This window comes from Budorcas taxicolor, chromosome 13, assembly GCF_023091745.1.
Source record: "Budorcas taxicolor isolate Tak-1 chromosome 13, Takin1.1, whole genome shotgun sequence".
NCBI classification, from domain to species: domain Eukaryota; kingdom Metazoa; phylum Chordata; class Mammalia; order Artiodactyla; family Bovidae; genus Budorcas; species Budorcas taxicolor.
The window spans coordinates 9,967,640-9,987,162 of record NC_068922.1 but is presented as its reverse complement, the minus strand read 5'-3'; the positions used below and the strand labels follow the sequence as shown (position 1 = coordinate 9,987,162).

The 19,523-nt window shown below is 39.5% G+C and overlaps 1 protein-coding gene across 1 annotated transcript in view; it reads right to left on the bottom strand.

The window, feature by feature from the left end:
* Nucleotides 1-19,523, bottom strand: part of MACROD2 (mono-ADP ribosylhydrolase 2) — a 2,293,708-nt gene that overhangs the window by 83,157 nt on the left and 2,191,028 nt on the right. Inside the window, exons 15-16 of the mRNA XM_052650651.1 lie at nucleotides 2,387-2,461; nucleotides 2,035-2,127 (exon numbers count right to left, since the gene is read on the bottom strand). Coding sequence (XP_052506611.1) covers nucleotides 2,035-2,127; nucleotides 2,387-2,461 — 168 coding nt within the window. The remainder of the gene's footprint in view (nucleotides 1-2,034; nucleotides 2,128-2,386; nucleotides 2,462-19,523) is intronic.

The window sequence follows — 19,523 nt, the reverse complement described above, 5'->3', positions numbered from 1 at the left end:
GATGTGAAACTACGGGATACTGGCCCTGGACAGGGGAGCTGTGTATCAAAGGGGTGATTTTGGTGAGCCCAGACTCCTATGTATCTTCCCATACATAGAAAAGTGCTAAATTCCTTAACTTGAGATATCTGGTTTTCCTTTAATTAACAATAATCTTTTGATGTTCAGACTACCTGCCCTTTATTGCAAAACTTCTATATAAGCCGGCTACCTGTTTTGCCTCTTTGGAGTAGTTCTCTAAGGCGCTGTCTCCTGGGCTTGAAGTCCTGAAAATTCCCACGGAGTAAACTGTAACTCTCAACTTATAGGATGTGAATGATTTTTTAAGTTGAGAGACCACCAGAGGAGTCCCTTAACAAAGAAATTCAACTTCACAGTTGGCACAAGCGAGTAGTAGAATTTGATCTCACTTCTTCCTCATGTGCCATCCCTCCTTTTGGAGAAGAGGATTGGCATTGATCCCTATGGGAGAGAACTGAGCTCTTCAGTAACTAGAGGAATGCCACGTGCTGGAGAAACCACTGGGAGAAGGGTGACAAGTCAACGTGTGCTGAGCACGGACTTTTCCCCTTGTAGGCCAAGTGAAAAAAAGGACAATGAACCAGTTGTTTGATGTTCCTCATTTGCATGTCTTGAGGTACAGCATAAAAAGGAAATAATTTCTGCTGTAGACAGATTACACACCCTTGGATTCCTCTCCCTCATCTGGCCTTTGAAAATGCTTTGCTGAAACCTTTCAGGGAGTTTGGGAGTTTTTGAGCATAAGCCACCTGTTCTCTTTATATGTTCCTGCAATAAACCCTTCTTTGCTCAGAACTCTGACATTTCCATTTGTTTGGCCTCACTGTGAGTTGGGCATATGGACCTTCGTACAGTAACAAAAGGAGCAAGGCCGTGTATCTGCATTTCAAGCGAGGGTTGTATCAATTTTCTATTATCATTGTCAGACATAAATTCTCCAAATATTTATTTGACCTGCCAGGAACACAGTGTCATGAGTCTGAACTAGGATTTCCTATTAGAAAAAAGGTCATTAGACAAAAGACATAGAAGAATATTGTGCTCTAAATGCATTGGATTTAAAAAAAAACAACAAGGTCTCAAAATCACTAACATGACTTGGTAATTAAACTGTGTCAATGCTGCTGCCAAAAGAGTTTGCAGTTTGGAAGCTGTACTTACTATTGACCTGATTTTACAATTGAGATCATGTCTGCATTTTCATTTGGAAACAAAATTGATCACTGTGTTCTATAAACAAGGCCTGTCAAGTTATTACTCTGTAACTACCTTGCAAACACATATTTAAGAATGTTATGATTTATGATACCATATAGGAGACAAACTATTTCATTTTTTACTTCCCATTTTTAGCTCCTTTTAAATTCTTTTAAATTCCTTAAGTTCTTTAATAAATTTCTTTGATAAATTCAAAAATTTTTTTAGTGTCCACTTTTAATATATTGGCTTCTTGCCCCAAATGCTACATTAAAATTGACAAAGTGATCATTCCTCTAATGTTCTCTGAAATCAGTATAATGCTCACTTTTTTTGTTTTAATCAGTACTCAATATTATTGTATCCTAATATTAGTGGACAAACATAATTTAGAAGGTTCATACAATGTGTGTATTTTATACAAATATATGAAGGATGACAGAATGAAATCAATACGAAAGGTTAATTTAGTTGTTTTAAAGCCATTTCAGATTATCTAAGACTTTCATCCACCTAGTTCATAATATCTGTTTCTTAGAGATTTTCTCAAAATTATAATTAAAAAAATGAATCTAAATTAATAATAAAAACATCCTCATACTCCTTGAAAGAATGAAAAACTGTTACAAGTATCTTCTTTCACTACTTCTGGATGGATTTTATTTTACTTTCAAAAGTAAGTTCAGAATTAAAGAAATATTCATTTTGCCCCTTGACAGTCTGCAATTGAAGGAGAATTATGCTGATGGTTGGATTTTAGGCAGGAATCCAAAGAAACTCTCTATTCTTGACTGGCTAATTTAAGAGCAGTCCTACCTTTTTCACCTTCATTTTCTTCTTGGTCATCTGTTAGTGGGGTCACTTCTGGTTGCTCCACAATCATGGCATCTTCTTGGTTTGATGAAAGCTCTAAATAGAATGAGACAGAAGGATGCTCAGAGATGTTTTAGTTGGAATCTGTGAGAAGCCAGTGACTAAAGCTCAGAAAGCTGAAGTTCTTTTTTCCCCTCCAAGTTTCAACGGTCACATAAGGAGAGCACCAGAGCCACTCTCCAGGAATCACTGCCTAGAAGCACACACGCCCCCTGCTCACACACACCAGTGTATACAGAAGTCACAACACAGCGTCACCTCATCCTCAGATAACAATATATTCTGGTTTCAGTACCTTCTGTTTCCATACAGGAACTCTGGGACTCTGCCTCAAGTTTTACTTCTTTCTTCGTTGAATCATTCTCTTGCCCTGTAATGAACAGTGATTGAAAAATAAATGTGACATGGATGGCCATAGCTTTATCCCTGGTTTGAAAAGATAATCAATTCAGAAACCATGCTTTGATCATGCCTGGAGAGGCAGAGAACAGTTCTGAACCAAAGCCAAAGGTGAATATCTCATTTTGTAAATTATCAAATTTATATTAATTAGTTAATGAGAAATATCCAGATAATGTAGGCAAAAAACTTCTCTTTGAACTGATTGGTGTAATTAGTATTTAGCTAATCAATACACTGAACATCAATGGATACAAACTGGAAGTCAAAATTTTGAAGAATTTCTAGACTGCATGGGTTAATTATATTCAATTTCTCTTTATTATATAGATCTTTCTGTATTGAGGATTCCTAGGAAATTAAAATACTACTTGTATTTTCATTCTTCCATCAGCAGAGCATAAAAAAACTTGAGTAATATGAGCACACAGGGATGGGGGTCACCTAATAGCTCAACCATTCTTACAAAACCCTACTAAATACAGCAAAGGTCAGGAGGGAATTCAGCCAACTCTTGATTACTCCAAGGCTGATTATCTAGGAAAGCATTTTCTTCCCCACCCTCTTGGGTTTTCCTCCTCTCCCCTGTGGAGTTTAGAACATTTAAGGGCCAAGAGAAGAAAATGAAATTTGTCCATTTTGCATTATTTTAATGAAAGATTTTATGCTAAGGATATTACTGTTATATTAAAAAAAACATTCCAGAGCTAGAGGTTACAGGTAGGTACAAAGCTGAAGCAGAGGTCTGTGGGCTCTTAGCCTGTGTACGTCCCTAAAGGAGATGCATCATTTTTCCAAGTTGTCTCTACTTCTGAGAAAAGATCTTCTTTCCCTGCCTGAGACCATGTGACTTGCAGTGGCTCCTATGAGACAAGTTTATGTGCCAGGCTCACCTAAACAGAATATACAGTGTGTGCTCTTTCGTATTTTACTATATGTTTTCTGTAAGATTAATCCTTCCACTGCATGTATCAGTGGTCTATTCTTTATCACTGATGTCTATTAATTCCATTGTATGAATATGTTTCAGTTTGGGGCTAAATGAATAACACTATTAAAGACATTTTTGTATACGTCTTTTGAGGGACATATGTATACATATCACTTGGGTATAAACCCAGGAGTGAAATGGTTAAGTAACAGGCAACGCATATGTTTAGCTAGACTAACTCCTGAAAAATGGTGTTCTGAAGAGTTTGTTCCATTTTATAGTCTCACCAGAAATGTATGAGAATTCCAATTAGACATAGTCTAATTGGACTATGTCATGATATGAAAGTCTTTTTTCTTTCAGCTACACCACACAGCATGTGGGATCTTAGATCCCCAACTAGGGATCAAACCCACGCCCCTTGTACTGAAGACATAGAGTCTTAACCCCTGAACCACCAGTGTGCTGTGTGATAAGTCACTTTAGTTGCATCCAGCTCTTTGCGACCCTGTGGACTGTTACCCTCGCTCCTCTATTCATGGGATTTTTCAGGCAAGAATACTGGTGTAGGTCGCTATTTCCTTCTCCAGGGGATCTTCCTGACCTGGGATCAAACCTGCATCTTTTACGTCTTCTGCATTGGCAGGCGGGCTGTTTATCACCAGTGCCACCTGGGAAGCATGAAATCTCAGCCCCTGGACTACCAGGGAAGTCCCCAAGAGTCTTTATATGGGGAAGAAAGCCATGCAGAATCTTTACCCCCCAACATCATTTCCATCCTTCTCACCTCTGGGTACCATACAAAGTGGTCACATCTTTGCACATTGAGCTCCTTTGCCTATTTGTTTGTGCTATTTATTCACCTATTCCTCATTCTCATCACACTGTAACACAGCTGTATCTGTGTTCATTTCCCTTATCAGGTTGTGAGCACTGTGACGTTACACACTGCTTTATTCCTAATTCTCTGCCTAGTGTGTGCACATGCTCAGGTGCTCAGTTGTGCTGAACTCTTTGCAATCCTGCAGACTAGAGCCCACCAGGCTCCTCTGTCCGTGGTATTTTCCAGCAAGAAAACTGCAGTGGGTTACTACTTATTCCTCCAAGGGATCTTCCTGACCCAGGGATCAAACCCATGTTTCTTATGTCCACCTGCATTGGCAGGCAGATTCTTCACCATTGCATCCGGGAAGCTTCTCTACCTAACACCTACTAATAAAGAGTGATCGATAAATGTTTAATTAATTGACCCTCCATTATAGTCCTCATCAATGTCAGTAAATAGTAATTAGGGACTGTAACTTACTTCCATTTGCAACAAAGCACTAAGGCTAAGCACTACATGTGCTATCTTTATTGCAAAGAATCTTGGAGGAAGAATTGAATGTTTTAGGCAAATTGCCATCTCTTTAGGCTTCCATTTCATTATCTTTAGGAAAAAAAGCCCTCCCCACCCCCCCAAAAAAAATCCCCTAGATACTATCTTGGGCTTTCCTGGTGGCTCAGTGGTCAAGAATACACCTACCAATGCAGAAGGTGCAGGTTTGATCCCTGGGTCTGGAAGATCCCCTGGAGAAGGAAATGGCCACCCACTCCAGTATTCTTGCCTGGGAAATCCCATGGACAAAGAAGTCTGGTGGCCTACAGTCCATGGGGTAACAACAGAGTGAGACATGGCTTAGCGACTAAACTACAGCAACAGATACTAAAACCTTAGATTCTACCTTTGGCATTATATGAGGTTATGTCTCCTGGTAAAGTTCCTAGTCATCTCTGACATTTGTCTACTGGGAGGATGATGTCAACGGAAACTTCACTGGTTTGAGTGAGCCTCATTCTCGAACCCTTTTCAGGGATCACAGCCTTGTTGTGGAATCAACACTGCTAGGAGAAATATTAACAACCTCAGAAATGCACATGATACTGCTCTAATGGCAGAAAGCGAAGAGGAACTAAAGAGCCCCTTGATGAGGGTGAAAGAGGAGAGTGAAAAGCTGACTTAAAACTCAACATTCAAACAACAAAGATCATGGCATCTGGTCCCATCACTTCAAGGCAAATCAGTTCAGTTCAGTTCAGTTCATTTCAGTAGCTCAGTCATGTCCGACTCTTTGTGACCCCATGAATTGCAGCACGCCAGGCCTCCCTGTCCATCACCAACTCCTGGAGTTCACTCAAACTCACATCCATTGAGTCGGTGATGCCATCCAGCCATCTCATCCTCTGTCGTCCCCTTCTCCTCCTGACCCCAATCCCTCCCAGCATCAGACTCTTTTCCAATGAGTCAACTCTTTGCATGAGGTGGCCGAAGTACTGGAGTTTCAGCTTTAGCATCATTCCTTCTAATGAACACCCAGGGCTGATCTCCTTCAGAATGGACTGGTTGGATCTCCTTGCAGTCCAAGGGCACTCTCAAGAGTCTTCTCCAATACCACAGTTCAAAAGCATCAATTCTTTGGTGCTCAGCTTTCTTCACAGTCCAACTCTCGCATCCATACATGACCACTGGAAAAACCATAGCCTTGACTAGATGGACCTTTGTTGGCAAAGTAATGTCTCTGCTTTTCAATATGCTATCTAGGTTGGTCAAAACTTTCCTTCCAAGGAGAAAGTGTCTTTTAATTTCATGGCTGCAATCACCATCTGCAGTGATTTTGGAGCCCCCAAAAATAAAGTCTGACACTGTTTCCACTGTCTCCCCAACTATTTCCCATGAAGTGAAGGCAAATAAATGGGGATAAATCAGAAACAGTGACAGGTTTTATTTTCTTGGGCTCCAAAATCACTGCTGATGGTGACTGCAGGCATGAAATTAAGATGCTAGCTTCTTGGAAGAAAAGCTGTCACAAACCTAGACAGTACGTTAAAAAACAAAGACATCACTTTGCTGACAAAAGTCTATATAGTCCAAGCTATGGTTTTTCCAGTAGTCATGTATGGATGTGAGAGGTGGACCATAAAGAAGGCTGAGTGCTGAAGAACTGATGCTTTTGAATTAGAGTCCCTTACACTGCAAGGAGATCAAACCAGTCAATCCTAAAGGAAATCAACCCTGAATATTCACTGGAAGGACTGATGCTGAAGCTGAAGCTCCAATGCTTTGGCCACCTGATGTGAAGAGCCAACTCACTAGAAAAGATCTTGATTCTGGGAAAGATCAAAGGCAGGAGGAGAAGGGGATGGCAGAGGCTGAGATGTTAGCATCACTGACTCAATGGACATGAGTTTGACAAACTCCAGGAGATGGTGAAGGACAGACAAGCCTGGTGTTCTGCAGACCATGGGGTTGTAGAGTTGGACATGACTTAACGACTGAACAACCATCTCTGCCACTGTTCATGGGGAACTGACCATCATAACTCCTCGTAGTCTTTGCTGGAAACTTAACTCATTATCTGTGATCTGCCTTTGTGCAGTGACAGGGATGAGCAGGCCACTCAGAGAGTAGAAGCAGCCACTTTACTGCAGGGTGTCTCCACTCCCAGTACTCCATACATTTTCAGAGGAAGTCCATCAGGAATAGTAAGATGGCAGTTCACCAGGGACTGGGCACTGCTGATGCGGTGGGACCAGCTGGGCTGGCAGCCTAAGGTTGTGATGTGCACTAGGGATTTTCTCTGCAACCAGTAAGGACTGTCAGCTCACTTGGAGGATAAGAGGCCATTGCAAAGGTTTTTGAATTATTTCTCTCCACTGCCTTTTAACTTGTCTCATTCTGTTTTTGGTGGGGGGTATAGTTGCTTTACAACATTGCATTACCTTCTGCTATACAACAAAGTGACTGAGCTATATGCATGCATATTTTTCTCTTTCCCCTCACCGTGTACCTCCCTCCCACTGCCTCCCCTCATCCACCCCTTCAGGTCACCATAGAGCACTGAACTGAGCTCCCCATGCTATACACTAGGTTGACACTAGCCATCTGTTTTACACATGGTCGTGTGTATATGTCGATCCCAATCTCGCAGTTCATCCCTTCTACTCTATTCCCCCTCACCCTTGTCTTCCCATGTCTGCTGTCTGCGTCTCCATTCCTGCCCCATGAATAGGTTCATCTGTACCATTTTTCTAGATGCCACATATATGCAATCTTCTCTTGGGACAAAAATATATATATTTTCTTCTTTCTCATTTTTCTGACATTCAGTTCAGTTCAGTTCAGTTCAGTTCAGTTGCTCAGTCACATCCGACTCTTTGCGACCCCATGGACTGCAGCACTCCAGGCCTCCCTGTCCATCACCAACTCCTGGAGCTTACTCAAACTCACGTCCATTGAGTCAGTGATGCCATCCAAACACCTCATCCTCTGTCCTCCCCTTCTGCTCCTGCCCCCAATCCCTCCCAGCATCAGAGTCTTTTCAAATGAGTCAGCTCTTTGCATCAGGTAGCCAAAGTATTGGAGTTTCAGTTTCAGCATCAGTCCTTCCAATGAACATTCAGGACTGATTTCCTTTAGGATGAACTGGTTGGATCTCCTTGCAGTCCAAGGGACTCTCAAGAGTCTTCTCCAACACTACAGTTCAAAAGCATCAAGTCTTTAGTGCTCAACTTTCTCTATAGTCCAAGTCTCACATACATACATGACTATTGGAAAAACCACAGCTTTGACTAGATGGACCTTTGTCAGCAAAGTATTATCTCCACTTTTTAATAAGCTGTCTAGGTTAGTCATAACTTTTTGTCCAAGGAGCAAGCATCTTTTAATTTCATGGCTGTAGTCATCATCTGCAGTGATTTTGGAGCCCCCCAAAATAGTCTGTCATGATTTCCACTGTTTCCCCATCTATTTGCCATGAAGTGATGGGACCAGATGCCATGATTTTACTTTTCTGAATGTTGAGCTTTAAGCCAACTTTTTCACTCTCCTCTTTCACTTTCATCAAGAGGCTCTTTAGTTCTTCTTTGCTCTTTGCCATAAGGGTGGTGTTATCTGCATATCTGGGGTTATTGATTTTTCTCCCGGGAATCTTGATTCCAGCTTGTGCTTCATCCAGCCCAGCATTTCTCATGATGTGCTCTGCACATAAGTTAAATAAGCAGGGTGACAATATACAGCCTTGATGTACTCCTTCCCCTATTTGGAACCAGTCTGTTGTTCCATGTCCAGTTCTAATGTTGCTTCCTGACCTGCACACAGATTTCTCAAGAAGCAGGTCAGGTGGTGTGGTATTCCCATCTCTTTAAGAATTTTACAGTTTGTTGTGGTCCACATAGTCAATGGCTTTGGCATAGTCGATAAAGCTGAAGTAGAAGTTTTTCTGGAACTTTCTTGCTTTTTAATGATGCAACAGATGTTGGCAATATGATCTCTGGTTCCTCTGCCTTTTCTAAATCCGGCTTGAATGTTTGGAAGTTCATAGTTCACGTACTGTTGAAGCCTGGCTTGGAGAATTTTGAGCATTACTTTACTACTGTGTGAGATGAGTGCAATTGTGCAGTAGTTTGAGCATTCTTTGGGACTGCCTTTCTTTGGGATTGGAAAGAAAACAGATGTTTTCCAGTCCTGTGGCCACTGCTGAGTTTTCCAAATTTGCTGGCATATTGAGTGCAGCACTTTCACAGCATCATCTTTTAGGATTTGAAATAGCTCAACTGGAATTCCATCACCTGCACTAGCTTTGTTTGTAGTGATGCTTCTTAAGGCCCACTTGACTTCACATTCCAGGATGTCTGGCTCTAGGTGAGTGATCACATCATCGTGATTATCTGGGTCGGGAAGATCTTTTTCGTATAGTTCTGTGTATTCTTGCCACCTCTTCTTAATATCTCTGCTTCTGTTAGGTCCACACCATTTCTGTCCTTTATGGCGCCCATCTTTGCGTGAAATCTTCCCTTGGTATGTCTAATATTCTTGAGGAGATCTCTAGTCTTTCCCATTCTATTGTTTTCTATTCTATTTCCCATTCTATGATTTTCCTCTATTTCTTTTCATTGATTCTGAAATTAAAGTAGTGAAAAAAGGGGAAAGAAATGAGGTTCTCAGCTTTGAAATCAAGAAATGCTCATACTTGCTTCTTCCTGAGCCAGGCCAGGATTTGGTGTGCTGCTGGAGGAGGAGGTATGTATGAGCGCCAAGCCCTGTTGGCAGCCCTGCTGTGTGGTAATGATGACTTTCGGGGCTCCAGTCCATCCGCCTTTCTCTGCAGCCACTCAGATATACCACATTCCGTCAACTCTCTTGACCCCATGGGGCATGCTTTATGCTTGCCCCTCTACATTCAGTCTGGTTGAATTCTACCCACTGTCCTTTGCCCTAATCCCTCCTGGGAGAGGAAACAAAAGAACATAAAGGATCCCACAGCTTATACATATATTTTTTATACAGTGAACTCAATCATCCATACTAATGGGCGGGGGCCATTAGAACAGATAATCCAAAATCCATTCACTTTCCTTTAGAACTGGATCACATGATTGTTTCTTGTGAGGCCTGGTAATTAAGTTTGGCTCAAGCTAATGCTTTAATTAATTTGCATTAAAATTGGTCTGAGAACATCAGTCTAGGGTCAAACATTTCTAGAGGAGGATAAACCTAAACTCACTTGGTAGGTAAATAGACTTTTTAAACAATAGCAACAACAATATAGCTTTGTTATTTATAGATTATTAGATGCTCAGATCTTCCTAAGAACAAAGAATTTGTTTCTCTGATGTGTCTCTTAAAGATAATAGAAATTATGTCCTTTTGTTAAGCTTGAAACTTGATTGCTGCTATTGGTCAAAATTTTACTTTCACTATGTCTAAAAATACCCCAGATTAAGATGAAATTTAAACCTAGGTTAAAGTGAATTTGATTATTTCTAAGTTATTCTTAGTTTTCTATTAGTCCTCTATTTCTTACTTTTCTAGGGCCAATAAAATTTACTTTCTAATGTAAATTATTGCTACAATTATTTCTTGTAGTTACAAAAGAAGGGCAGTTTTCACATAGAAACACTTAATACAGGTATTGGAAATTACCAATAATTTTACAACTAAGGGATTGCCATTGTTAATACTGTAAACTGCTATCATTCGCTTGCATGTGTGTGTGTATGTACCTACATATATGTGTATATATATATATGTATACATACATATGTATCTGTATAAGTGTGTGTCTTTGTGTATGTCCAAATATAAAAAATGTATCTATACACATACATACGCAAATATACAAAATACATAAATGTATCCTGGCATTCCAATGAATCTACATTTTGATTCTTTTTTAGTTTACATTTTATAAGCAGCTTACACTGTCATTATAATTTCTTCAGAAATTTTATAAGATGCATTATATTCTATGTTATGGACAAATTTGGGGATGTTCCCTTTTGTTTTTGCCATCAAACATAGCACTGCAACGAGCATTTTTGTGAATACTTCTCTCTATACTTTTGGTGGCTGTTACTTTAGGATAAATTCTTCATGCATAACTCTTGGATCAAAGGGTAAACAGTTTACCTTTTATTACATGTTGTCAAAATTGCTGATGAGGAGGTTATGCCCTTTAATCTCTCACCAGTGGTGTGTGAGCATGTTTGGATGCCTTCCTCATACCAATTCTGTGCACTTTCAATCCTATTTAAATGTTTGATACTCAGAAGAAGATACCAAAATCATGTTTTATTTGCATCTTAAAGTAATGAAGAGATAGGTTATGTCTTCATATTAACAGTGACGGCATTTTCTCTTTTGTGAATTACAATTGAGTCCTTTGCCCATTTTCTTCTTGAGTTGTTTACATTATTATTGATTTATGAAGTTTTTATTTTGGAGTAAGAAAATTGACTTGTCATTGAGGCTGAGAATACATTTCCTAGTAGCTTTGCTTTAGACTTTGATTATACACTTTATCATGTCAAAATTTATATGTTCAGCTTTAGCCACTAACTTTCCTCTTTGATGACATATGTGGCTTATGTACACATGTAGTGCATATACTCATCTATGTGCACATATTTTATAATGCAATCATGTGTCTGTATACAGTCACATTTCAAAAGGCAGTCCTTATTTCAAAACTAAAAAAAAAAATATATATATATATAAATTTTGTGTATATATATATATACATATACATATATACATATATATGTATATATATACATATATATGTGTGTGTGTGTGTATATATATATATATATATATATAACATATATATATATATTTCTCTTGCCTGGAAAATCCCATGGATGGAGGAGCCTGGTGGGCTGCAGTCCATGGGGTCGCTAAGAGTCAGACACGACTGAGCGACTTCACTTTCACTTTTCACCTTCATGCACTGGAGAAGGAAATGGCAACCCACTCCAGTGTTCTTGCTTGGAGAATCCCAGGGACAGGGGAGCCTGGTGGGCTGCCGTCTCTGGGGTCGCACAGAGTCGGACACGACTGAAGTGACTTAGCAGCAGCAGCACACATACACCCTTTGGTTCTTTTAGCTAGTAGTTTTATAGTTTCATTTTTACATTTCTTCTTTGCTCCTTTTGGAATTTAAGTTGGTGTAAGGGATGAGACTGGGATACAGTTTATTTTTTCAAATGGCCAACTAGTTGTCTTAATGCCATTTATTGAGTCATCTGTCTTTGAAATGTCAGCCTAAATATGTACTGAAATCCCGATCTCCTGGGGTCTAGTTCCAGACTCTTTATTCTGTTTCATTGATCAGGCTGTCCGTCCCTTCAATAGGACTACATAGCTAATCACATTTTTTAAAGATATCATGTCATTTTTAGTCTATTTATTCTGTCATTGACTGATAATATCATATCTGTGAATTCCACATTGCATTTCCAATTGGATTTTATTTGCAGTGTATCTTGTTATATCATCTGACACATAAAAACCCATCATTCTTATATTTCATCAGGGCTCTAAGGTTTTATTGATATAAAATGACCACCTCTTTCTCACTTGAGATTTTTGGCTAGAATTCTAACTGGAGAGATTCTAAAGTAGTTTTCCATGTTTTCTTTTGATGTTCATTTCCCAAACATTCTTTTCTTTTTTTAACTTTGGATTTTTAAAGCCTTACTGTTTTATTGAAATCAGTTCAATCTGAGTGGTTTTTACACTCAGTAACCTACATTATGCTTACCATCATAGCTATTTGCCTGCGTCATCCTCTTTCATATATTGTCTTTTGGTTATAACGTTACTTATTATTTTTATTTGCATTACTAAATACATTCTCATGCTTGGTATGATCTTCAGGGGAATTTAGAAAGCAAGATTTATTCCTGTAATTCTTGTGATTTAATTCTATTTGTAACTATTACAAAATGTTTCAAAGTTATTCTAGTTATTCTTAAACCTGACCAACATTGTCAGAACCCGGAGCACAGCGGGATTTTTAATTGTTTACTATCTTTATCAAAGTCAGCACTGTAGACAACGCTCACTGCTCCACACTGGAATTTTTGGTTTACAAACTTTGGCACTGAAATTTCCTTTCTTTACTCTTTTCCTTATTTCCTCCCTTTCTTTCTTCCTCTTTTAACTCTTCTATCAACATGTAACATACAATCAGGAAAGTATACAAACAATATGCAGATCCCAATTAAGTAATCAAAAGCAGATAGAGAAACTACATATTCTTAGGATAATCCTCTGGCCCTCAGCCCAGTTCCCAGCCCAATCAGTATCGCATCCCCAGTCACCCAAGTTTAATAAACACCCTGCCTGCCATAGTTATTTTCCCTGCTTTTCAAAGTTGATATAGATGAACTTGTATAACATATATGCTTTTGTACCAACATATATGCTTTTGTACCATCTTTAGTTAAGGTTTGTAAGATACAACATTTGTAAGATTCATTCACATTTTTGCTTGGAATTCTAGTTTGTAATTTCTTTTTCCTTTCTTTCTTTTTTTTTTTGGATATTTTTGATGTGGACCATTTTTAAAGTCTTTATTGAATTTGATACAGTATTGCTTCTGTTTTCTTATGTTTTGATTTTTTGGCCATGATGCATATAGAATTTATCTCCCTGACCAGGGATCAAACCCACTCCCCCTGCATTGGAAGGAAAAGTCTTAACCAGTGGACTGCCAAGGAAGCTCCATTTAGTTAGTAGTTTTTGTACTTCATTCTTAAATTTGTTTCTTTGTATGTAACTTGTCTCTTTCATCTGATTGCTTTTGAGATTTTCTTCCTTATCACTGCTGTTGGCTGAGTTGATTATGATGTACTTAAGTATAATTTTATGTTTCTTGTGCTTTGGGGTCATAGAATTTCTTGCACATGTGAGTTGATCATTTTCATGAAGTTTCTGAAAAATTTAAGCAACTATTACTTCAAATATTTTTTCCTGTCTCCCCTTCCCATACCTGCCTACAGAGATTCCAATTCATGATTATTATATTTGGAATCACTCAAAGTTGTTCCGTGGCTCCCTGATGCTCTGTCATTCCCTTCAGTCATTCATTTTCCCTGTGCATGGATCTGGATAGTTTCTTTAGCTACAACTTCAAATTCACTGATCTTTTCTTCTGCCCTGTCTCACCTGCCATTATTCTCATCAGGTATAATTTTCATCTTAGATACTCTGTTTTTCATCTCTAGAAATTCAATTCTATCTTTCAATGTTTTCCATGTTTCTAATTCCTTCTTTTAGCTTCTTGAGGATGTGGGACACAATTAATGCTTTTTAATGTGCTCTTTCCTATTACTGAAACTTCCCTGGTGGCTCAGATGGTAAAGCATCTGCCTACAATGTGGGAGACCTGGGTTCAATCCCTGGGTCAGGAAGATCTCCTGGAGAAGGAAATGGCAATCCACTTCAGTATTCTTGCCTGGAAAATCCCATAGACAGAGGAGCCTGGTAGGCTACAGTCCATGGGGTTGCAAAGAGTTGGACACGACTGAGTGACTTCACTTTCACTTCCTATTATTACCCCATCTGTGCCACTTCTGGATTGATTCCTATTAATTGTTATCTCTTCCCCTATAAGGAGAAGGCAACGGCACCCCACTCCAGCACTCTAGCCTGGAAAATCCCATGGATGGAGGAACCTGGTGGACTGCAGTCCATGGGGTTGCTAAGAATCAGATACGACTGAGCAACTTCACTTTCACTTTTCACTTTCATGCACTGGAGAAGGAAATGGCAATCCACTCCAGTGTTCTTGCCTGGAGAATCTCAGGGACATGGGCTGCCGTCTATGGGGTCGCAGAGTTGGACACGACTGAAGTGACTTAGCAGCTTCCCCTATAGGTCATACTTTCCTGCATCTTGGCAAGTAGGCCAATTAATAACCCTACAATGGTCTGAGTGTTCAAGTAAAAGGAAGAGTCATACATCTCTCACTTTAAATCAGAATCTAGAAGTGATTAAGCTTAGTGAGGAAGGCATATCAAAAGCTAAGACAGGCTAAAAGCTAGGTGTAGGTGTCTTGCACCAAGCAGTTAGCTAAGTTGTGAAAGCAAAAGAAAAGTTCTTGAAGTAAATTCAAAGTGTTTCTCCAGTAAACACACGAATGATTTAAAAAAAAAAAAAAGATTATTGCCAATATGGAGAAAGTCTGAGTGGTCTAGATAGAAGATCAAACCAGCCACAACATTCTCTAAAGTCAGAGCCTAACCCAGGGCAATGCTCTGATTGTCTTCCATTCCGTGAGGGCTGAGAGAGGTGAGGAGACTGCAGAAGAAAGGTTTGAAGGTAGCAGAGACTGGTTTATGAGGTTTAAGGAAAGAATCCACCTCCTTAACATAAAAGAACAAGGTGAAGCAGCAAGTGCTGATGTAGAAGCTGCATCAAGGTAACCAGAAGATCTAGCTAAGATATTTATGAAGGTGGCTACAGTAGACAATAGCTTTTCAATGTAGACAAAACAGCCTTCTATTGGAAGAAGATGCCATTTAGGACCCTCATAGCTAGAGAGGAGAAGTCAGTGCCTGGCTTCAAGGCTTCAAAGGACAACCTGACTCTCTCGTTTGGGGCTAATGCAGATGGTGACGCCAATGCTCATTTGTCATTCTGAAAATCCTAGGACGCTTAAAAATTAGGCTTAATCTACTCTGCCTGTGCTCTATATATGGAAAAACAAAGTCTAGATGACAGATGTATCTGTTCACAACAAGATTTACTGAAAATTTCAGACCCACTGTTGAGACCTACCGCTCAGAAAAAAGATTCCTTTAAAAATATTACTGCTCATTGACAATGCATTTGGTCACCCAAGTGCACTGATGGAGATGTACAGTGAGATTAATATTGTTTTCACACCTGCTAACATAATATCCCTTCTGCAACCCATGGATCAAGGAATAATTTCAGCTTTCAAGTCCTATTATTTAAGAAATATATCGCATAAGGCTACAGTTGCCATAGACAGTGATCTCTCTGATACATCTGGGCAAGATAAATTGAAAACTGGGGAAGGATTTGCCATTTGAAAAGCCATTAGGAAACATTTATGATCATGGGAAGTGGTCAAAATATCAACATTAACAGGAATTTGGAATAAGTTGATTCCAACACTCACGGATGACTTAGAGGGTTTCAAGATTTTAGGGGAGGAAGTAACTGTGGATGTGGTAAAAAGAGCAAGAGAACTAGAATTACAAGTGGAGCCTGAAGATGTGACCGAATTGCTGCAGCTCCAGGATAAAACCTTAGCAGATGAGCAGTTCTTATGGACGAGCAAAGAAAGTAACTTCTTGAGCTGGAATCAAATTCTGGTGAAGATGTTGTAAAGACTGTTGACATGACAGCAAAGGGTTTAGAATATTACATAAACTTAGTTGAGAAAGCAGCGACAGGGTTTGTGAGGATTGAGTCCAATTCTGAAAGAAGTTCTACTGTGGGTAAAATGGTATCACACAGCACTGCATGCTACAGCAAAATTGTCCATGAAAGTCAATGATGGGGAAAAATTCATTGTTGTCTTATTTTAAGAAATGACCACAGCTGCTCCAGCCTTCAGCAACCACCACTCTGATCAGTCAGCAGCCTTGGCATCAAGGCTCACATCAAGGTGAGACCCTCCACCAACAAAAAGGTCATGATTCATCAAAGACTCAGATGATAGCTAGCAGTTTTTAGCAATATTTTTTAGTTAAGGTATATGTATTGCTTTTTCTTTTAAGACCTGGCATTATTGCACAATTAATAGACAACAGTATAGTATAAACCCAACTTTCACATGCATTGGGAAGCCAGAAAATTCACGTGACTGGCTTTATTGTCATATTCCCTTCTTGCGGTGGTCTGGAACACAACCCACAATATCTCAGAGGTATGCCTGTACAAACATCCTTGAAAAAACTGGCCAAAACAAAGGCATTCACGCTCTCTGCCCATAAAACAGACAGAAACACAAGAAGCGCAAGGAGAGGTGTCTCCCAATACTTCTTTTCATGCCCGGTCATTTTGTTGATTACTCTATTGGATGTGAAGTATGTTTCCAGTTTTACAGATGTTCTTAAGTTTCATCTGAGGATAAATTAAGTCATTTACAAACAGTTTGGTCCTTTCCAGTCTTGTTTTGAAGCTTGCTTGCACAGGACAAGAGCAGTATTTGGTGTATTGCTAGTTTTGCTCCGCTACTGAGGCAAGCCCCTTCTGAGCCCCCCATGCATTCTTAGGTTTTCCAGTCTGGCTAGTGGGAACAGGCACCCTTCTCACCCCTGTGGAAGCCCCGGATATCAGGACCTCAAATCCTTTCATGTGGTTTACCCAGTCTCTCGCACACGTGCAGATCAATACTCCGCTGAAGACTCGAAGGATTCCCTCTGTAGGTCTCTGCACTTCCCGGGTGGCACTAGTGGTAAGGAACCTGCCTGCCAATGCAGGAGACAGAAGAGATGCCGGTTCAGGAAGATCCCTTGCAGGAAGGCATAGACGGAGGAGCCTGGTGGACTATAGTCCACAGGGTCACACAGGGTCAGACATTACTGAAGCAACTTAGCACGCATACACTCTCAGGTCTCTAGAGTGTTCCCTGTGCGGAGCTCTCCCTTCTTCAGGACTCCACCTGGGAAATGCTAGATGCTTGGCTTTCCATCACTCAGCTCTTTCCTCAACTCAGGAAATCTGCTGGACTGTGCACTGTGGCCCGTAAAGTCTCTCCAGTCAGTGGGGACAACCGCAGGGCTTACCTCATTTTTAACTCTCAGGTATCACTGAGATTTACCAAATTTTAATATGAATTGGTGTTCCTATTTTCCATGACAATGGAAAATTATTAGCATACTTTAATTTATCTCATCCTAATAAATGCCATTATTGCAGTGCATTTTGACTCTAAGTCGATCTTAACTTCCACAATACACTATTCTTATTATAATCATCATTGATTTGTATCATCACTGTTCGTTTAGACTTATCCAGTAACTACCATTTGCCTTGCTTATAATTCCTTCTGTCATCTTATAATTCCTTTTGTCATCAATATCCTCCTACCTGAAGAACACTGGAATTTTCTGGTGATGCACATTTCCTTGCTTGCTCAGAAATGTTAATTAACCTTTATTCTTTTTTTTTTTTTTAATAGTTATTTGGCTGTGCCAGGTCTTAGTTGCTGGCATGTGAGGTCTTTAGTTGTGGTGTGTGTGATCTAGTTCCCTGGCCAGCGATCCAACCCAGGCTCCCTGCAATGGGAACACGGAGTTTTAACCATAGGACCATCAGGGAAGTCCAAATCTTTATCCTTGAAACATACATGTTTCTCTGGGCTTAGAGTTCTTAGGTGGCAGTGACTCTTTTGTATTGTCTTTTTATTTCCATCGTGTCTTCTGAAAAGTCAGCTATCGGTCCGATTGTTTGATGACTGCTTTTGGATGTTCTGTTTATCACTGGCTTTCAGCAATTTTACTATGATGGTTTTGGAATTATTCTGCTTGGAGTTCAAAGGATTTTTGGAACCTGTGATTTGATATCCCTTCTCGTTGTAGGAAATTTCTCACCAAAATTTCTTCAGATATTTTCTCTGTCCAATTCCCTCTCTCCTTTCTGCCCAGGATTCCAATTATATGCACAATAGACTGTCATTTTATCCTGCACATCTTTCCCCTTTCTTTAGTTTGCCATTCTTTCTCTCCTGTCTTTTAGTTCAGATATATTGTTCTGACCTAACTTCTAGTTCACAAATTCTGGAATACTGGAGTGGGTTGCCATTTCCTTCTCCAAGGGATCTTCCTGACCCAGGAATCGAACCCGGGGCTCATGCACTTCAGGCAGGTTCTTTATGAACTGAGCTACGAGGGAAGCCCTCATTTGCATCTAATAAGTCATGAACCTGTTCACTGAATTCTTCATTTTAGAGTGGCATCTTTTACTTCTAGACTTTTTCTTTCTCTCTTTTAAATTTTCAGTTCTCAGCTAAAATTCTCAATCTTGTCTTGTCAGTGGAGGAACTGGTTTGCATGGTCTTTGTGTTTTATACTTTGGGTTTAGAACACTAATATTTTGAGCCCAAGTGGGTTCCCTACTCTTGACTGTTTGTTTTACATGTTACCTTGTTTCTTTTTTTTTTTTTTTTTTCTGGCTATTTTCTGGCATTTACAATGCTCTTTCTTTCTTTCATCTAGTAAATAATTTACATTTGCTTTTCTCAGGTACCTAGAGGGACTGGTAATCTGGGTTGATCTCAGTTTAATTTGGGGATTGAGATGATTTAAAGCTGAGCAGCAATCTCTCTCAGAAGGCTGATCTACATCTGTTTCGTCTTTCCTACGGAGACATACATCTTTGGGGTCAACCCAAAATATCACATTACCAGGGTCCTTTTGAGCAGTGGGACTTAAGGTGCCTTTTGCAGAATCAGCAAATTCCCTAAGGTAAAAATAGTTTCAAATTCTATCTCTCTATACTCATATACATATATATATATAAAGATATATATGTGTGTGTGTAGTCCAGGTTGTCCAGTCAGAGTAATGGTCTATATTATTCAGTCTCTCACTGCTGAAATAAACACTGGCTCCTTCTTTTTCTTTCTCATTAAAAAAAATATAATTTTCAAAGGTAAAAGCAATCATTTAAGTAAGCTCTTTTGATACTAATTTTGAAACAATTATTCCAACATTTTCATACATTTAAATGAGCCTCTTATCACATAGTCCTTTCCAGCTGTGCCTTTCTCAGTCCTGAATGCTTCCTTTCTTTCTGTATTTA